This window comes from Anoplolepis gracilipes, unplaced genomic scaffold, assembly GCF_047496725.1.
Source record: "Anoplolepis gracilipes unplaced genomic scaffold, ASM4749672v1 Contig19, whole genome shotgun sequence".
In the NCBI taxonomy this organism is placed as follows: domain Eukaryota; kingdom Metazoa; phylum Arthropoda; class Insecta; order Hymenoptera; family Formicidae; genus Anoplolepis; species Anoplolepis gracilipes.
In genome coordinates this window covers 2008145-2022975 of record NW_027328667.1, presented here as the reverse complement: position 1 = coordinate 2022975, position 14831 = coordinate 2008145, and the positions used below count along the sequence as shown (strand labels likewise).

The following is a 14831-nucleotide window of genomic DNA, read 5'->3' as shown; positions in this document are numbered from 1 at the left end:
CTTCGTACTTAGAATATTTTCATACATGTTAATACTTATACTATTTTATGCCGCTGAATCCATTGAATCTTATACTTATATTATTTCACTGACTCTTTTGATAGAATAATTCTGAGATAGAATTATTTCATAATACTTTAATTTTATAGATTCAATGTTACATTTTTACGATTAATACTTATATTTTATTTCGATACCGACACTTATATTATTTTATCTCTTATTTCATACTTGATAATATTTCGTCTTTCACTGATCTTTAATCGATACTTGTATTCCACACCCTTATCCTATATTACCTATTACCTTATAACATAATACTACCTCTTTTATTTTTCAGTCGTTATTTAATCTAATTTCAAATCATTACAGTTTACTTTAAATTATTTTATTGTTTGATATAATTCAATTGTTGAATTATTAAATTATTCCAACGATATCCTGTCATAAGATCACCTCTGTGCGTCACGTTCATTGCGCGATATTTGTCATGGTGTCATGGAGTTCCTAGAACTTCCTCAGCCTCTCGTTAGTGCCGAGTGAATTGTATTCTCACCACCAGACTATATCAAACATACAATAACAGGATTCAGCGTGCCTGCTTCCACCTGAACAATAAAAAGATGTCGTGTAGAGTAAGCTCCTACAGTGGCAGGTGCCATCGATACTGGCTTCTGAATCCGTTCACTGACTAACAGTGGCCTACGCCTTTCCTCATAGGGTCATCTTCCCTATTTGGAAAACAGAGTTTTATTGTAACACCGAGTGACAGTGATTTTTCTTTTTTTTTCTTAAATTTACTACAGCACGTATTTGTTAAATAATTGAATATTCGATTTATATTTATACGAGTTTATCCAACTCTTTCAAGATTAATTAAAGTCATTCGACTTGAATTATGCAGTGAGTTCAGATGCTGGATAAGGATACTCTCCAGGCCGCACGATCTCACGGCAGATTCAGTCTTATTAATTATCGATATTAAACCGGATTTGTGTGATGAGTTCAGATGCTGGATAAGGATACTCTCCAGGCCGCACGATCTCACAACTCACAATCCCCGGTGATAGGTCGATTTACGATTGCCGAAGCCAACCTCGTACATAGAGATTAGTGAAAGCAACCTAAACCGAAATAGAATAAATAACTGCAACAGAGTATTCAAGTCTTAAAATCTACCCAGTATACTCAGTTTATCAAATCAAATTTATACAGCAATATTAAACCGGATTTGTGCAAATAAGTTCAGATGCTGGATAAGGATACTCTCCAAGCCGCACGATCTTATGACACACGATCCCCGGTAATAAATTCAGCTTGACTGCCGATACGAATCTTATGCGAAGGATTCGTGGAAGCAACATAAACTGAAATTGAGTATGCCAAAAACCCGACGTGCTGGTAGGAAACATATACTAAGGCGATTGAAAGCTCGTCTTCTTAAAGCTATAAACGACTGTCTTTCTAATTCCACAACCGATTCCGAACAAATTCCTCTTATCGAACCTTCCTCTTCCAATCAAGAATCTTCTTCTTATATTATAGATTGTAAAAACAATTCCATACATCCTATCGATACCGATATAGGTCCCCGTCCTTTAATAATAAATCCTGCTACCATCGGAGAATTAATAAATAAAAGATTTATCGCCAATCCCTCTGACCTTAAATCATCTTGTAACAAAGAAAGTTAAGATATTTATAGATTTTGCAAAGCAACACGCCGCTATTCAGCTTGTAATCTGAAGGCGACGCGTCATTATTCAAACTCAGAATTGTTCCATCAACTTTATTCCGATTTTTTTCTTATTTTCAAATAGAATTCAATAATTTATTAATAGACAACCGTTTACTTAATTACGATTATACTTAACAACATTTTTCCAACAAAGTAAGTTCTTCATTAATTATTTTGTAACTATTCTTTATTTCTGAAGTCTTGTCAAGTACGCAGACTCTATAATATCACTCACAAGGAATATACACACAAGAATTATTATAACCATCTTTATTCTTTTTTTTCAACAAATATACAGGCTTATGTACTACTCATAATAAAAATATAATATTAATAAATCAATAAATACTTCATTTCACCTTGTGTCAATCCGTTTCTACCTGTACTGAAATAAAAGATCCTAGCTCTCGGCGTCCCTGGGTATAGCCGGTGCATTGCAGGTTGCCCATAAAAATAGAGAGCACCCTTCGTTGGTCTTCTCCGAGGAAAGATCGACAAGGAACGTCACTGGACGTGACAGGAGAATATCGCTCATCCATGACTAAAACCAGGATGTCTTCTTGTAAAGACGGGGATGGTTGATTCCATTTGTACATTGAGAGATACCGTTGAAGATATCCTTTAGACCATAACTTCCAGAAACTATCAAACATTTGTCTTGAGAGTTGCCATCGAGATAAATGTGAAATTTTTACATTTTCGAGTGATGGTTTGAGGACTGTCGCCAAAGAGCTACCAATGAGAAAATGAGCCGGAGTGAGAACGTTCAAATCGTCAGGATCATCAGTGAGTGCGCAGAGTGGTCGAGAATTGAGTATGGCTTCAACCTGCGTTAGAAAGGTGGTCATCTTTTCGTAAGTTAATATTTGATTTCCTATTACTCTCCTCAGGTGGTATTTCACCGACTTCACTCCGGCTTCCCATTTTTCTCCGAAATGGGGTGTGACTGGAGGGATAAACTTCCATAGAGTGCCATCCTTTGATAATAATGAAAAAGGCGGTCGAGTTCCTTTGAACTTGAAAAAAACAAACTGGAGCTCCTTGTCAGCTCCCTTGAGGTTGATGCCGCAGTCACTAGTTAGAGTAGCACAAATACCTCTCCTTGACACAAATCGTTTATAGGCTGATATGAATGCTTCAGTCGAATAATCAGTAACCAATTCTACGTGAATAGCAAAGGTTGACAAATACACAAATAGGGCGATGTAACCTTTGTATGTTCTTGAATTTTTTCCTTTCCAGTTTTTCAAAATGATCGGTCCAGCATAATCAATGCCAGAGTGAAGGAAAGGACGAGATGGGGTTACTCTTTCCGCAGGTAGTTGTCTCATTATTTGATGAACTCGTCTTTGGCGATATTGAGCACACTATACATTTTAAAATAAAAGATCGAACAGGTGCTCGTCCTCCAATGATCCAGAACTCGCTTCTAATCAAAGAAAGAGTTAACTGGGTTCCTCCATGTAGCGTTTTAATGTGAGCATCTGAAATGATTAAGGAGGTTAGTGCAGAATTGCGAGGCAAAATTAATGGATGTTTTGAAATGCGGATTTTGAAAGGCGGATAAGGGTTCTGACTGAAGTCGACCGCCTACTCGTATAAGTCCTTGAGAATCAATCCATGGAGTAAGACGTAGAAGTTGATTTAATCGAGGAAGCAGTTGTTGATTAGAGATAAGTTTGATTTCCTGTTGAAAAGCACATTGCTGAATTTCTTTTACCCAGTAGAGTTTGGCGTTTTCCAGTTCTTGAGTTGTGATCGGTTGATTTAATAGATTCGTTCGATTTCCTTTGAAACGAGATAAGGCGCGTGTACATAGAACAGTTATTCTTAATAATCGGTTAAGACTTGAATATTTATATAAATAATATTCCAGAGATTGGTGTTTGGACAATTAGTAACAAGTATTTGAATTGGTTTTTCTTCAAGGTTTTCTCGTTGATTCAACAATGTCGGTCCTTTCGGCCAAGTTGTAGATTTTTCAGAAAGCCAGAGAGGTCCTATCCACCATGAGGTTTGCTGAATGAGTTATGCGGGCGTTAATCCTCGAGTTCTACAGTCAGCAGGGTTTTGGTGTTTGGGGATAAATCTCCAGATTGCTTGAGGAAGTGTTTCGTGGATATGACAAACCCGATTGTGTACGAATTCCTTCCATCTTGAAGGATGACTATTAATCCAAGTGTGAACAATCGCGGAGTCTGTCCACATTACAACAGGAATTCGTTTTATGTTTAAAATGTTCAAAACTTTGGAGATTAGCCTGGTTAAGAGAGTAGCTGCCGTGAGTTCCAAGCGAAGAATGGTCATTTTCTTTAGTGGTGCGACCTTCGTCTTAGCACAAACTAAATGAGTATGATAATTATCTGCTTGCTTGGTTCTAATATAAACAGCAGCGCACATGGCTAGTTGCGATGCGTCACAAAATCCATGGATTTCGACATCCTGATGTTGTTTGAGCTTGATCCATCTGGGAAAAGAAAGTTTAGCTATATCATGGATATGTTCTTGAAAACAAGTCCATTTTCTTACAACTGGCGAAGGCAGCGGATCATCCTAACCAAGCTTGATTGCCCAGAGTTCTTGGATTAAAATCTTTGCTGTAATTATAACCGGAGCGAGAAAACCGAGCGGATCAAGTATTTTAGCAATTGTGGAGAGTATAATGCGTTTTGTTGTGCCTGATCGTTGAATAGAATTGTTGTAACTGAAAAGAATCGGTGACAGATTTCCAGCATAGACCCAAAATGGATACAGTTGTTGTTTCCTCAAACTTTATGGATGTAGGATTACCATGTGATTGAGCGAAATGGATTTGAGAATTCTTGTGTCATTATTCGTCCATTTTTGAAGCGGAAATCCGCCCGCCATGCACAAGGAAATGATTTGCTGGAGGATATCTCTAGTTTGCTCGACAGAATCAGCGCCTCCGAAAATATCGTCTACATACTTCCCTTGAGTAAGTGGAGAAATTGCGAGAGGAAACTGTCTCCCCTCATCTTCCACTAATTGAGCAATCGTTCGTAGGGCTAAATAGAGAGCACAAACTAAACCGTAGGTTACGATTGTTAACTGATATGTTGAAATTTCGTGATTTTGATTCTTCCATGAATACGCTGATAGTTCCAATCTTCTTGGTGAACATTGATCTGTCGATACATCTTCTCTATATCGCATGAGAAGACATATCGAAATTGACGGAACCAGATGAGTACCTCAAAGACATCCGTTTGTAGTTTAGGTCCCGTATGAAGTAAGTCATTCAGTGAGATTCCGCTACTGGTTCGGCTTGATCCATTAAATACGACTCTAAGTTTCGTTGTTGAACTATTCTCCCTGAAAACTCCGCGAGGAGGAAGATAATAAGCCGATTTCGGTTTTGGTTGAGCAGGAGGAACTTGCACCATATGCCCAAAATTTTCGTAGGTTTGTAAAAATTCATAGTAAGCTTGAGCATAATCTTGATTGGTTGATAATTGATTAGATAATCGATGAAGCATCCGCATTGCCTTTAGGCGAGACTCTCCTAAAGAATTAATCGATTTTTTTAATGGTAAGCGAACCGTGTAGCGTCCTTGATTATCGCGGGAATGCATGGATTTAAAATATTGTTCGCACTCTTGATCCTCCTTAGATAATGATGATGAGGATGCCATTGGGATTTCATTAACTCGCCAGAATAGTTGAAGAACGTCATGAAGTTCTTTGTCAATCATGACGTGGTATCCGTGCAATTCATTCGGAGGATGATTGACTACAGGTCCAGAAATAATCCATTCAAACTTAATCAATTGTGCTATTGGGGAATTTTCGTCTTCTTTGATAAATCCGTTATCGATAATTTTATGGAAAACATTGGATCCTAAAATGATGTCAATAAAAGCTCCTGGAGATTTATAATTGTAATCCGCAAGAGTAATTCCGTCGAGGTGAGGCCAATGTATTTGTTTAAAGTTAATTGATGGAAGAGAGGAAGTCAACTTCGGAAGGATATATGCTGATACATTAATTTCGAAATTATTGCTATGAGATTGATTTAACTGTGAAGTGAGTTAGACCTTTGGTAGTGTTTGACCGTTGTGCGCCAATTCCAGTGAGAGGAATATTGGAGGATATTCTTGGGAGATGAAGCATTTGAACCAGCCGTTCCGTAACAAGAGATATTTCTGACTCTTGGTCGATAAGGTCACAAGCCTTGATGAATTCTCCATTCGATGATATTGCCAAAACCTGAGCGGTTGCAAGAAGAACACCTGAATTAGTTGATTGAGTTTGACATGATACTTGAAGGACGTGAGTTTTTAGCTGATGCCGAGGGTGTTGTCGAGGTTGAGTCAGAGGGAGGGTTTAGCGGCTTCCTTTTGATGGATTGTGGTATGGTGTTTTGACCACATTTCAGGCATCGCTTAACAATGCGGTAGGCTGATGCTCGATGAGATCCGAGGTAGTTAAAGCAAAGATTATAATTTTTGAGGATTTCCTTTCTTTGTATTGCGGACAACTTGCTATGTAGTGATTGGAGGAGCACAACGTACACAAGCTAGGTTTTTTTGAATGTTTATCTTTTGATTTTCCCTGAAAGTGAGATTTAAATGATTGTTGGCCAGATGCTGTGTTTGACTTACCAGTTCGAGATTTTTCAAAAGCTTGAAGTGATAATAATCTCGTAATTAGGAAATCGCTGAATTGTGTCCACGTGGGGGGCTCTTTTGACGAGCCTAAGTGATGCTATCATGATTTCACGGATTCCGCATTCAAACGGTGTACCGCAATAAACACAAAAAAATCGTCCCAGTGATGTATCGGGCGTTTCAGTGTTTCAAGAGTGCAATGGATTTGCATGATGTTTGTGTAGAGTTGCTCCATCTCACTGGCGGACTCCTTTGTCATACGTTTTAATGTTAAAAGGGAGTGTAATGCGGAATTTACTAGGAGTCGTTTATTTTCATAAAAGGCAATCAGTGCTTCCCAGGCCTTTTGGAAATTCTCCGCAGTGAGAGTCGTATTTTTTAATAGATGGGCAGCGGATCCAATGAGACTTGTTTTAAGATATTGCAGTTTTTCTACGGCTGATAAAGTTGGGTTAGCGAGAATTAAAGAACTAAACAGATCCTTAAACGATAACCAATCTGAGGGAGTGCCGTTAAACTTTGGTATATCGATTCGAGGCAGTCGCGCATGATGAAAATATACAGGGATACTAGAAGTATGAGATGTAGACGGAATGTGATTGTTACTTACAGAGTCATGATCGAGCAAGGAATTCATTTTGTCGACTGCCACGAGGTAAGAATCGTATGTAGCTGAGAAAATATTGTCTGAGAAATAAATATGAGTTTTTATTTGAACTGTCATTAGAAGTGAGTTTCGTAATTGAGAGATTAATCGCATCATGTATTAAGGAGAATTTTTCCCAATTCTCCTTGAGAGCTGACAATCGAGCATGTACGCGTTAAAACGTGATGTTTGATGTTGAGGATCCGACTTTCGTTAGATTATCCACTGAGTTTACGATAAAGTCTCGCAATGTGAGCTGTTGCTCGAGTCGGTTTTCAATGTGGTTGACTCTCATTTTGTTTTTTTACCGCCCGATATCCGGCTCGAAGGACCAAATATATAATGTAGAGTTATCAACGATAAACAAATGGTTAAAAGAATATATTTTAATAATCAAATACAAAATCAAGAGTGATTAAAACAATGAACATTAATACACTTTAAACGATATTACATTTATTCAAATATGTTAATCTAACTTAATTAATTAATGAATAAGTAACGTAAAACAAAATTATTATCGTAATGCTCTTAGAAAGCATAAGAAAAGAAAAGAATATTAATAAAACTATTCGCATATCACGTCTCCACGATACATCGAATTTTCTGTAGACTCGAACAAATATTATCTTAATAAAACTATTCGCATATCACGTCTCCTTGATACATCGAATTTTCTGTAGACTCGAACAAATATTATCTCAAAGTGACGTCTTACAGAAATCTCGAATGATCTTTGAAAATATCAGTATGGTCTAGAAAATATAAAAGAAAAAAGTATGAGAGGGTGTCCGTCAGATAAAAATTCAGCAGGCGTAGCCTGACCTGGGAGAGACTATTACATAACCTGCGGTCGAACAAACCCTGAATTTGCCAAATGAAAGAAAGTCTTTAAATGGGCTTTTCGTAAAAATCGCCTAAAGCGTCCTTTAGGCGATCGAGATCTTTCCAGCCAAGAATGAATATCCTCTATAGGATTCCAGAGATTTGCTGCGCAGCTTTTCGAGATATCGTCAAAAAGATATATACGTATCCGAGAAAAGGATCAAGCGAAAGAGGAAGCAAGAGAGAGAGAGCTTTTATTGAAAAAAGAGGAAATCGACTCAAAGCGCCTCGATTCAACAAGCGCTAACACCATGGTTACCACGCTTGACTCTTACCGGAGGAGGCGCGGAATTCAAACAACTTTAAAGTGGTGTTCTATGATTAAATATTATTTAATATCATTGAGTATTTTACACGTTACATCAATATAATAAAACTTGCAAATAAGTCAATGAACTCATTTTGAACTACTATTTGATTTTGATCATTTTCTTTTTTTTGCCACTTCTATCAATAAAATGTGCTGGATGGAATAGGAATATTAACGTGCCGCAGGTACTGCTTATAAGGTCCTCTTCGCATTCTCGAACGTTTTTTTGACATTCTCAAATGTTATTTTTATATAGAAATGTAATAGCAGAGAGAAGCCTGAGAGTAGTCATGTCCTCGATTTAGGTGCGACCTAGAGAGCCTCTAATAAGAGTCTCGCATATGATATCCAATTTTGATTGGTCCTCTATATCTGGGCAATTCCCGCTCATATTTGAATCATATTAACCTTACTATTAGCATAAACATTATATTTCAGTAACATAAATAAAAAATAAATGTTTTAGAACTAAATTTTATAATCTTTTTATGTTAAACATCAAAATAATATATATAATAAAAAACTGTTTATATTTAATTTTTAGTAATTAAATAAAATCCTTAATTAAATTGAAGGTAAATATTGACAATAACGGACCCAGCCCCGATCACTTTGACCTTGACATATGTTGTCAAGAACACTCTCTTGACTGATCCGCAGAAGGTTTTAGCCGTCGCTCGTTATTTATTAAAAAGTTATTAATAAAAAAAGTATAGAAAATATAGCAACTATTTTGAATATTAAGAGAGATAAACAAGTAATATTGATATAAAACTGATACATATATGAACAAAAATAAATTTGGAGCAGTGAATCGTTGCTATATAGAAGTTTTTTATTATAAATACAAAATTTTCTTTACTTTAATACAAACACAAAGAATTAAATATAATTAGTTTCATAACACACACACACACACACACACACACGGAGGGGTGCAAGGATGGCCTCCGGCCCTCCCCCTCCCGCACCCACCCCATCCACCACGCTTCTCGTATAAGGTTGCAAACCCAAGTGAACTTTGCTTTGTCTTGCAACATACATTGCACGTACGTTGCACGTACGTTACAAGATAAAGCAAAGTTCACTTGGGTTTGCAATTTTCTACGCGAAGCGAGGTGGACGAGGTGGATGCGGGAAGGAGAGGACGGGAGGCCCCCCTTGCACCCCCCCCCCGTGCGTGCATGCGTGCGTGTGTGTGGCCACAGCAAAAAAGTGAGTTAAGTGTACTTGTCGATCATATAGTATGCGGACACAATGTATCCTTGCTAATGTAAATACAGAGACGATTCATACGAAAACATAAACACGCAGATATCACGAGATATATTTCTCAGTTATTTTTCTATATAATAACATATGTACTATAATAAATATATTTCATTATATATGTTTGCTTTTCTGATTATTTATATTTGTATAATTTTTAAAACTTTTTTGTTAATAACTTTTTAATAAAAAACGAGCGACGGCTAAAATCTTCTGAAGATTACTCAGGAAGGTGATCTTGACAACATATATCAAGGTCAAGGTGATTAAAACTGGGTCCGTTATTGTCAATATTTACCAAATTTAATCCTTATTAATTGCAACAAAATAAAATAAAAATAAAAAAATGAACATATAAAGCATGAAATAATAAATTGCTTTATTTTCATGAGAAAACAAACTGTTATCACAAGCATTATAAAAACCTAAAATATATAATATTTGTGTATCTCATGAGAAAACATAAACTATTATCACAAATATTATAATATATATTTAAAAATATATATATTATCAAAAAATAATAAAATAAAATTATAAAAAAAATAAAAAATAAATAAATAATAATAAAATTAATATTATCACAAAAATAAAATATCATCAAATATATCACTAAAATACAGCATGCATTGTCATAGATTTACTATCATATCCCTTTCTGCATACAATTCTTTTTTTATTATAAATTTTTAATCTCTAAACTATAAATCTTTTTATAATTTTAGAATATAAATTATGACAATTTAAAATATAACTATCATTAATAACTTTTATAAATTGAGCATTTAGATACAATGTCCAATTAAGATTTATTAATTTATTTTGAAAATCTTTAAAAAAAGTAGAGTAATAACGAAACATTTGTTCCAATTTTACAAATACTTTAAATGTTTCAACGTTAACAAAATATAAGGAATGTGTTTTATAACATTTTAGATGTACAAACTTTGTAAATGAAAAATTTAATGGAGTTGACGACTTTACTGACAATAAGTAAAACAATTATGTACCATTTTCCAATTTTCGCAATAGTTAATGAGATATTAATTATAAGAGATCAGCCAATCGGCACCCGACAGGAGCGCGTGGCTCGAAGAAGCCTTCCACTGTTACTTGATACTAGGCGCGCCGACGATGTGTCTATGTGACTGTGTGTGACTCTTCAGGTTATCAATGTAGAACGTTCCTCCCACCGCTTCGTCGGCGCGCCTAGTATCAAGTAACAGTGGGAGGCTTCTTCGTGCCACGCGCTCCTGCCGGGCGCCGATTGGCTGATCTCTTATAATTAATATCTCATTAACTATTGCGAAAATTGCAAAATGGTAAATAATTTTTTTACTCAGTTTAACCTACTCTATACTCATACACCTGACGGGTGGGGAGTCTATTGACCACGTCGTCAATTGGCCAGTTTAAAATGAAGCTCTCTGATTGATTAATCGTTGCTGATGACCACGTCGTCAATTGGCCAGTTTAAAATAAAGCTCTCTGATTGATTAATCGTTGCTGATGACTCTAAGCATTGGTCGATATAAGTGGCTGTGGTCAATCGTGACGTGGTCAAACGGGACGCTCCCCACCTGACGGATGGTTCAAATTATGGGACACCCTGTATATACATATACCCTGTATATGTATATACAGAGTGTCCCGAAAATACCAGTAAATATTTTAATGGCAGGTTCTTTAGAACATTTTAAGACGAAAAGTTTAATACAAAAATGTCGAGGCTACAATAGTTTTCAAACTAAGAGCAATTATATTTCATGAATGATAGGGCTGAGATTTCGCAATCTCAGGTATGGAAAAATAATAAGTGATAACATAATATTTATAATATCGTGAAAAGAGCGCTATTTATAGGAGCACTTTTTATCACTTGTTATTTTGCCGCACCTGAGAGCGCGAAATCTCAGCCCTATCATTTGTGAAATATAATTGCTTTCAGTTTGAAAACTATTGTAGCCTCGACATTTTTGTATTAAACTTTGCGTCTTAAAATATTCTAAAGAACCTGCCATTAAAATATTTACTGGCATTTTTGGGACACCCTGTATATATATGTATACATGTAGATGTAATAGATACAAACTAAAAAACAAGAAATTAATATTAATTAGGTAAGAAATTTATATTAATTAATAGAACTGACAAGTTTTTCTATTATTTTATTGACATGGAAATGAAAGAAAAAAATATATCCTACATTGAACAATAAAAAGCATGTGTTGATATATGTTAAACAAAATATAATAGTTCAATAAATAATAATTTTGTAATTTTCAAAGAAACGAAATTATGGACGTAAAATAATTACAGGATATAAAATCTCTTGAATCTCTTGAATTATATATTTATTATGTTATTTTCATAAAATTTAAAGTTTAATATTGTATATGATTGTGAATATCTATTACTAATTATTATATAGAATATTTAAATATAAAGGGCATTATTTTTATTATTACGTGGATATCAAACAGGATTAGTAAATGTTCCATTAGTGTTATGAATATGATAATGACGGAATATCGCAATAATTTTTTAACAACATATGATATTTGAAAAAATTTTATTATTATTATATCAGGTATTTTATGCGATATAAAAATTTTATACATGAAAAAAAATATTGTTATACATTAGATAATTCTAACACAAATATATGTATGCAAAAATATAACGTCGCTTTTATCAGTTTAATCTTTGATACTTTCAAGCAGAGTCTGACTATTACTTTCCTCCTTGATTCATAAACGAAATTGTTTGTCTTAAATATGTCACTCACAAAATGGATGCAGATTGTGTATGCCAATTTGTTCTGTAAATCACAAAACATATCAGGTTAAAATATACTAAAATAAAGCATCAACAAATCTTATACAGACCTCTGTATCTTATACAGACCTCTAATCCTTTTTGCACCACGTTATATGTATTCTAATTCATTATTCATATTCTTACACAATCAATATCCATTTTATGAGAATGACATGACAAACAATTTCCTTTATGAATCAAGGAAGTAAGTAATAGAGTAGACTCTGCCTGACGATTGAATTAATTATATACAGGGTGTCCCCGAATTGCCAGATCAACTCTCGTGAGTAGATAGAACGTGTTAAACTGAAAATAAAAGTCTTATATTATTTTGCTAAATTCGCAATAATTAATGAGATATAAATTAATAAAGATCGGCCAATCCGTGCCAGTATAAGCGCGCGAAGAAACCTCCCAGTTGTTACTTGATACTAGGCGCGCGGCAAGACATAAACGCAGCGCGCACTGTACGTGTCTCTTTTAGTACGCCCTTTGTAGATTGCTCCGCTTACTATCTCGTCGCGCATCTAGTATCAAGTAACAAGTAGAAGGCTTCTTCGCGCCGCGCGCTTATACTGGCACGGATTGACCGATCTTTATTAAGTTATATCTCATTAATTATTGCGAATTTAGCAAAATGATATAAGACTTTTGTTTTCAGTTTAACACGTTCTATCTACCCACGAGTGTTGATCTGGCAATTCGGGGACATCCTGTATGTGTATATGTTTAGTGAATTATATTTTTGCATATAAATAGTAAATTAGAAAACTTACATATATGGTACGAAAAGGATTACGGAGGCTTGTATAAAATTGTTGACAGTTTTATTGCTGGTTTATTTTAACATATTTCACTGATATTAATATTTTGTAGTTAACAGGCAAGACAAATTGACATACACAATCTGCATCCATTTTATGAGAGTGACATATTTCAGACAAACAATTTTGTTTATAACTCAAGGAGGAAAATAATAGTACAGACTATCTAAATATTGAACTGGAAAAAAGCGACGTTATATTTTTGCGTATGAATGCAAATTGTGTATGTCAATTTGTTTTGCCATAAACCACAAAATATTAATATCTGTAAAATATGTTAAAGTGAAACAACAACTAAATTGTCAACAATCTTATACAGATCTCTGAAATCCTTTTCATATCACATTATATGTAAATTATCTAATTCACTATTTATATGCAAAACTATAAAGTCGCTTTTTTCCAGTTCAATCTTCAGGCAGAATCATAGAGATATTAGATATAGAGCACGGGAAGGGGCCGAGAACGCGATAGCGAAATAGAAAGAGAACGCTGCACATGGGCTCCTACTGTCCTTGTCTATCGCGTATACGCGTTATAAAAATGTTACTCTTGTTATTCTGTGAGCAAAAGAGAGGGGCACTTGTATCAGCTTGCGCATGCGCGATAGACAAGGACAGCAGGGGCCCATATGCAGCGTTCTCCTTCTATTTCGCTATCGCATCCACTCATGAGCTAGCATAGCACTCCCGTGCTCTATACATATATAATATCTCTATTGGCAGAATCTGCACTATTATTTTCCTCCTTATTAACAAAAGAAGTTTGACTAATAGAATATAATTATTCGTTCGTAGTTTAAAATTTTGCATGGAATAATATAAATATGGACCAGGGAATATTTTCATAACACACACACACGCACGCATGCACGCACGCACACGCACACGGGGGGGGGGGGTGCAAAGGGGCCTTTAGCCCCCCTCCCGCACCCACCTCGTCCACCTCGCTTTGCGTGAAAAGCTACAAACTTATGTAAACTTTGCTTTGTCTTGCAACGTACATGCGAAACGAGGTGGACGGGGTAGGTGCGGGAGGGGGGCCAAAGGCCCCCCTTGCTCCCCCTCCGTGTATGTGTGTGTGTATTATGAAAATATTGAAGATATATATGAAGATAAAGCAATAAATATGGCATTTTGAAATGAAACATTTTTTATTTATAACTTTCTAACAAAGAACGAGCGACGGCTAAAACCTTTTAAACGTTACTCAGGACAGTGATCTTGATAATATATGTCAAGGTCATTAATTTCTGAAAGGGTTGACCTTATGTGAATATTTACCTTATATCCTATTTTTATAACTTGTTATTCAATAACTTCTTAAGACTTGCCCCTCCTTAAAAGTATTTCTACATTCCATTTCCATAATAGCTTTGTTGATTGGTATTGAAAAAAATTGATTTTTTGCTCCAGTAGCTATTTTAGACATTTACCATTATTTTCTGTTTATAAAATTATTTTTTGGTTACTTCAAATTTTAGAATACCTATTTTAATATTTTGTGGTTTCTCTATCATCACAACACACACAAAATACAAAATTATTATTATGTTTTAATAGCTTAATTTATTTTGCCTTATTATATTTTTACAAGAGAAAGTAAGACATGACATAACTATCATAAAAAGACAATTTTATTAATTACGAAATGTATTATTTTTTATATATAATGAAAGTTTGAGATATATATTTAATTTTAATATTTCAGA

General features: G+C 35.0%; 1 protein-coding gene across 1 annotated transcript; it reads right to left on the bottom strand.

Annotated features, from left to right (window-relative positions):
- Positions 1–2103: 2103 nt before the first annotated feature.
- LOC140675517 (uncharacterized) lies at positions 2104–3069 on the bottom strand. Its single transcript, XM_072910114.1, has one exon. It carries the CDS (start codon positions 3067–3069, stop codon positions 2104–2106), a length of 966 nt encoding a protein of 321 aa, XP_072766215.1.
- Between the last annotated feature and the right edge of the window lie 11762 nt (positions 3070–14831).

Bases quoted from the DNA above. Each gene is read 5' to 3' on its own strand.
- LOC140675517 (XM_072910114.1), bottom strand. From the start codon at position 3,069: ATGAGACAACTACCTGCGGAAAGAGTAACCCCATCTCGTCCTTTCCTT.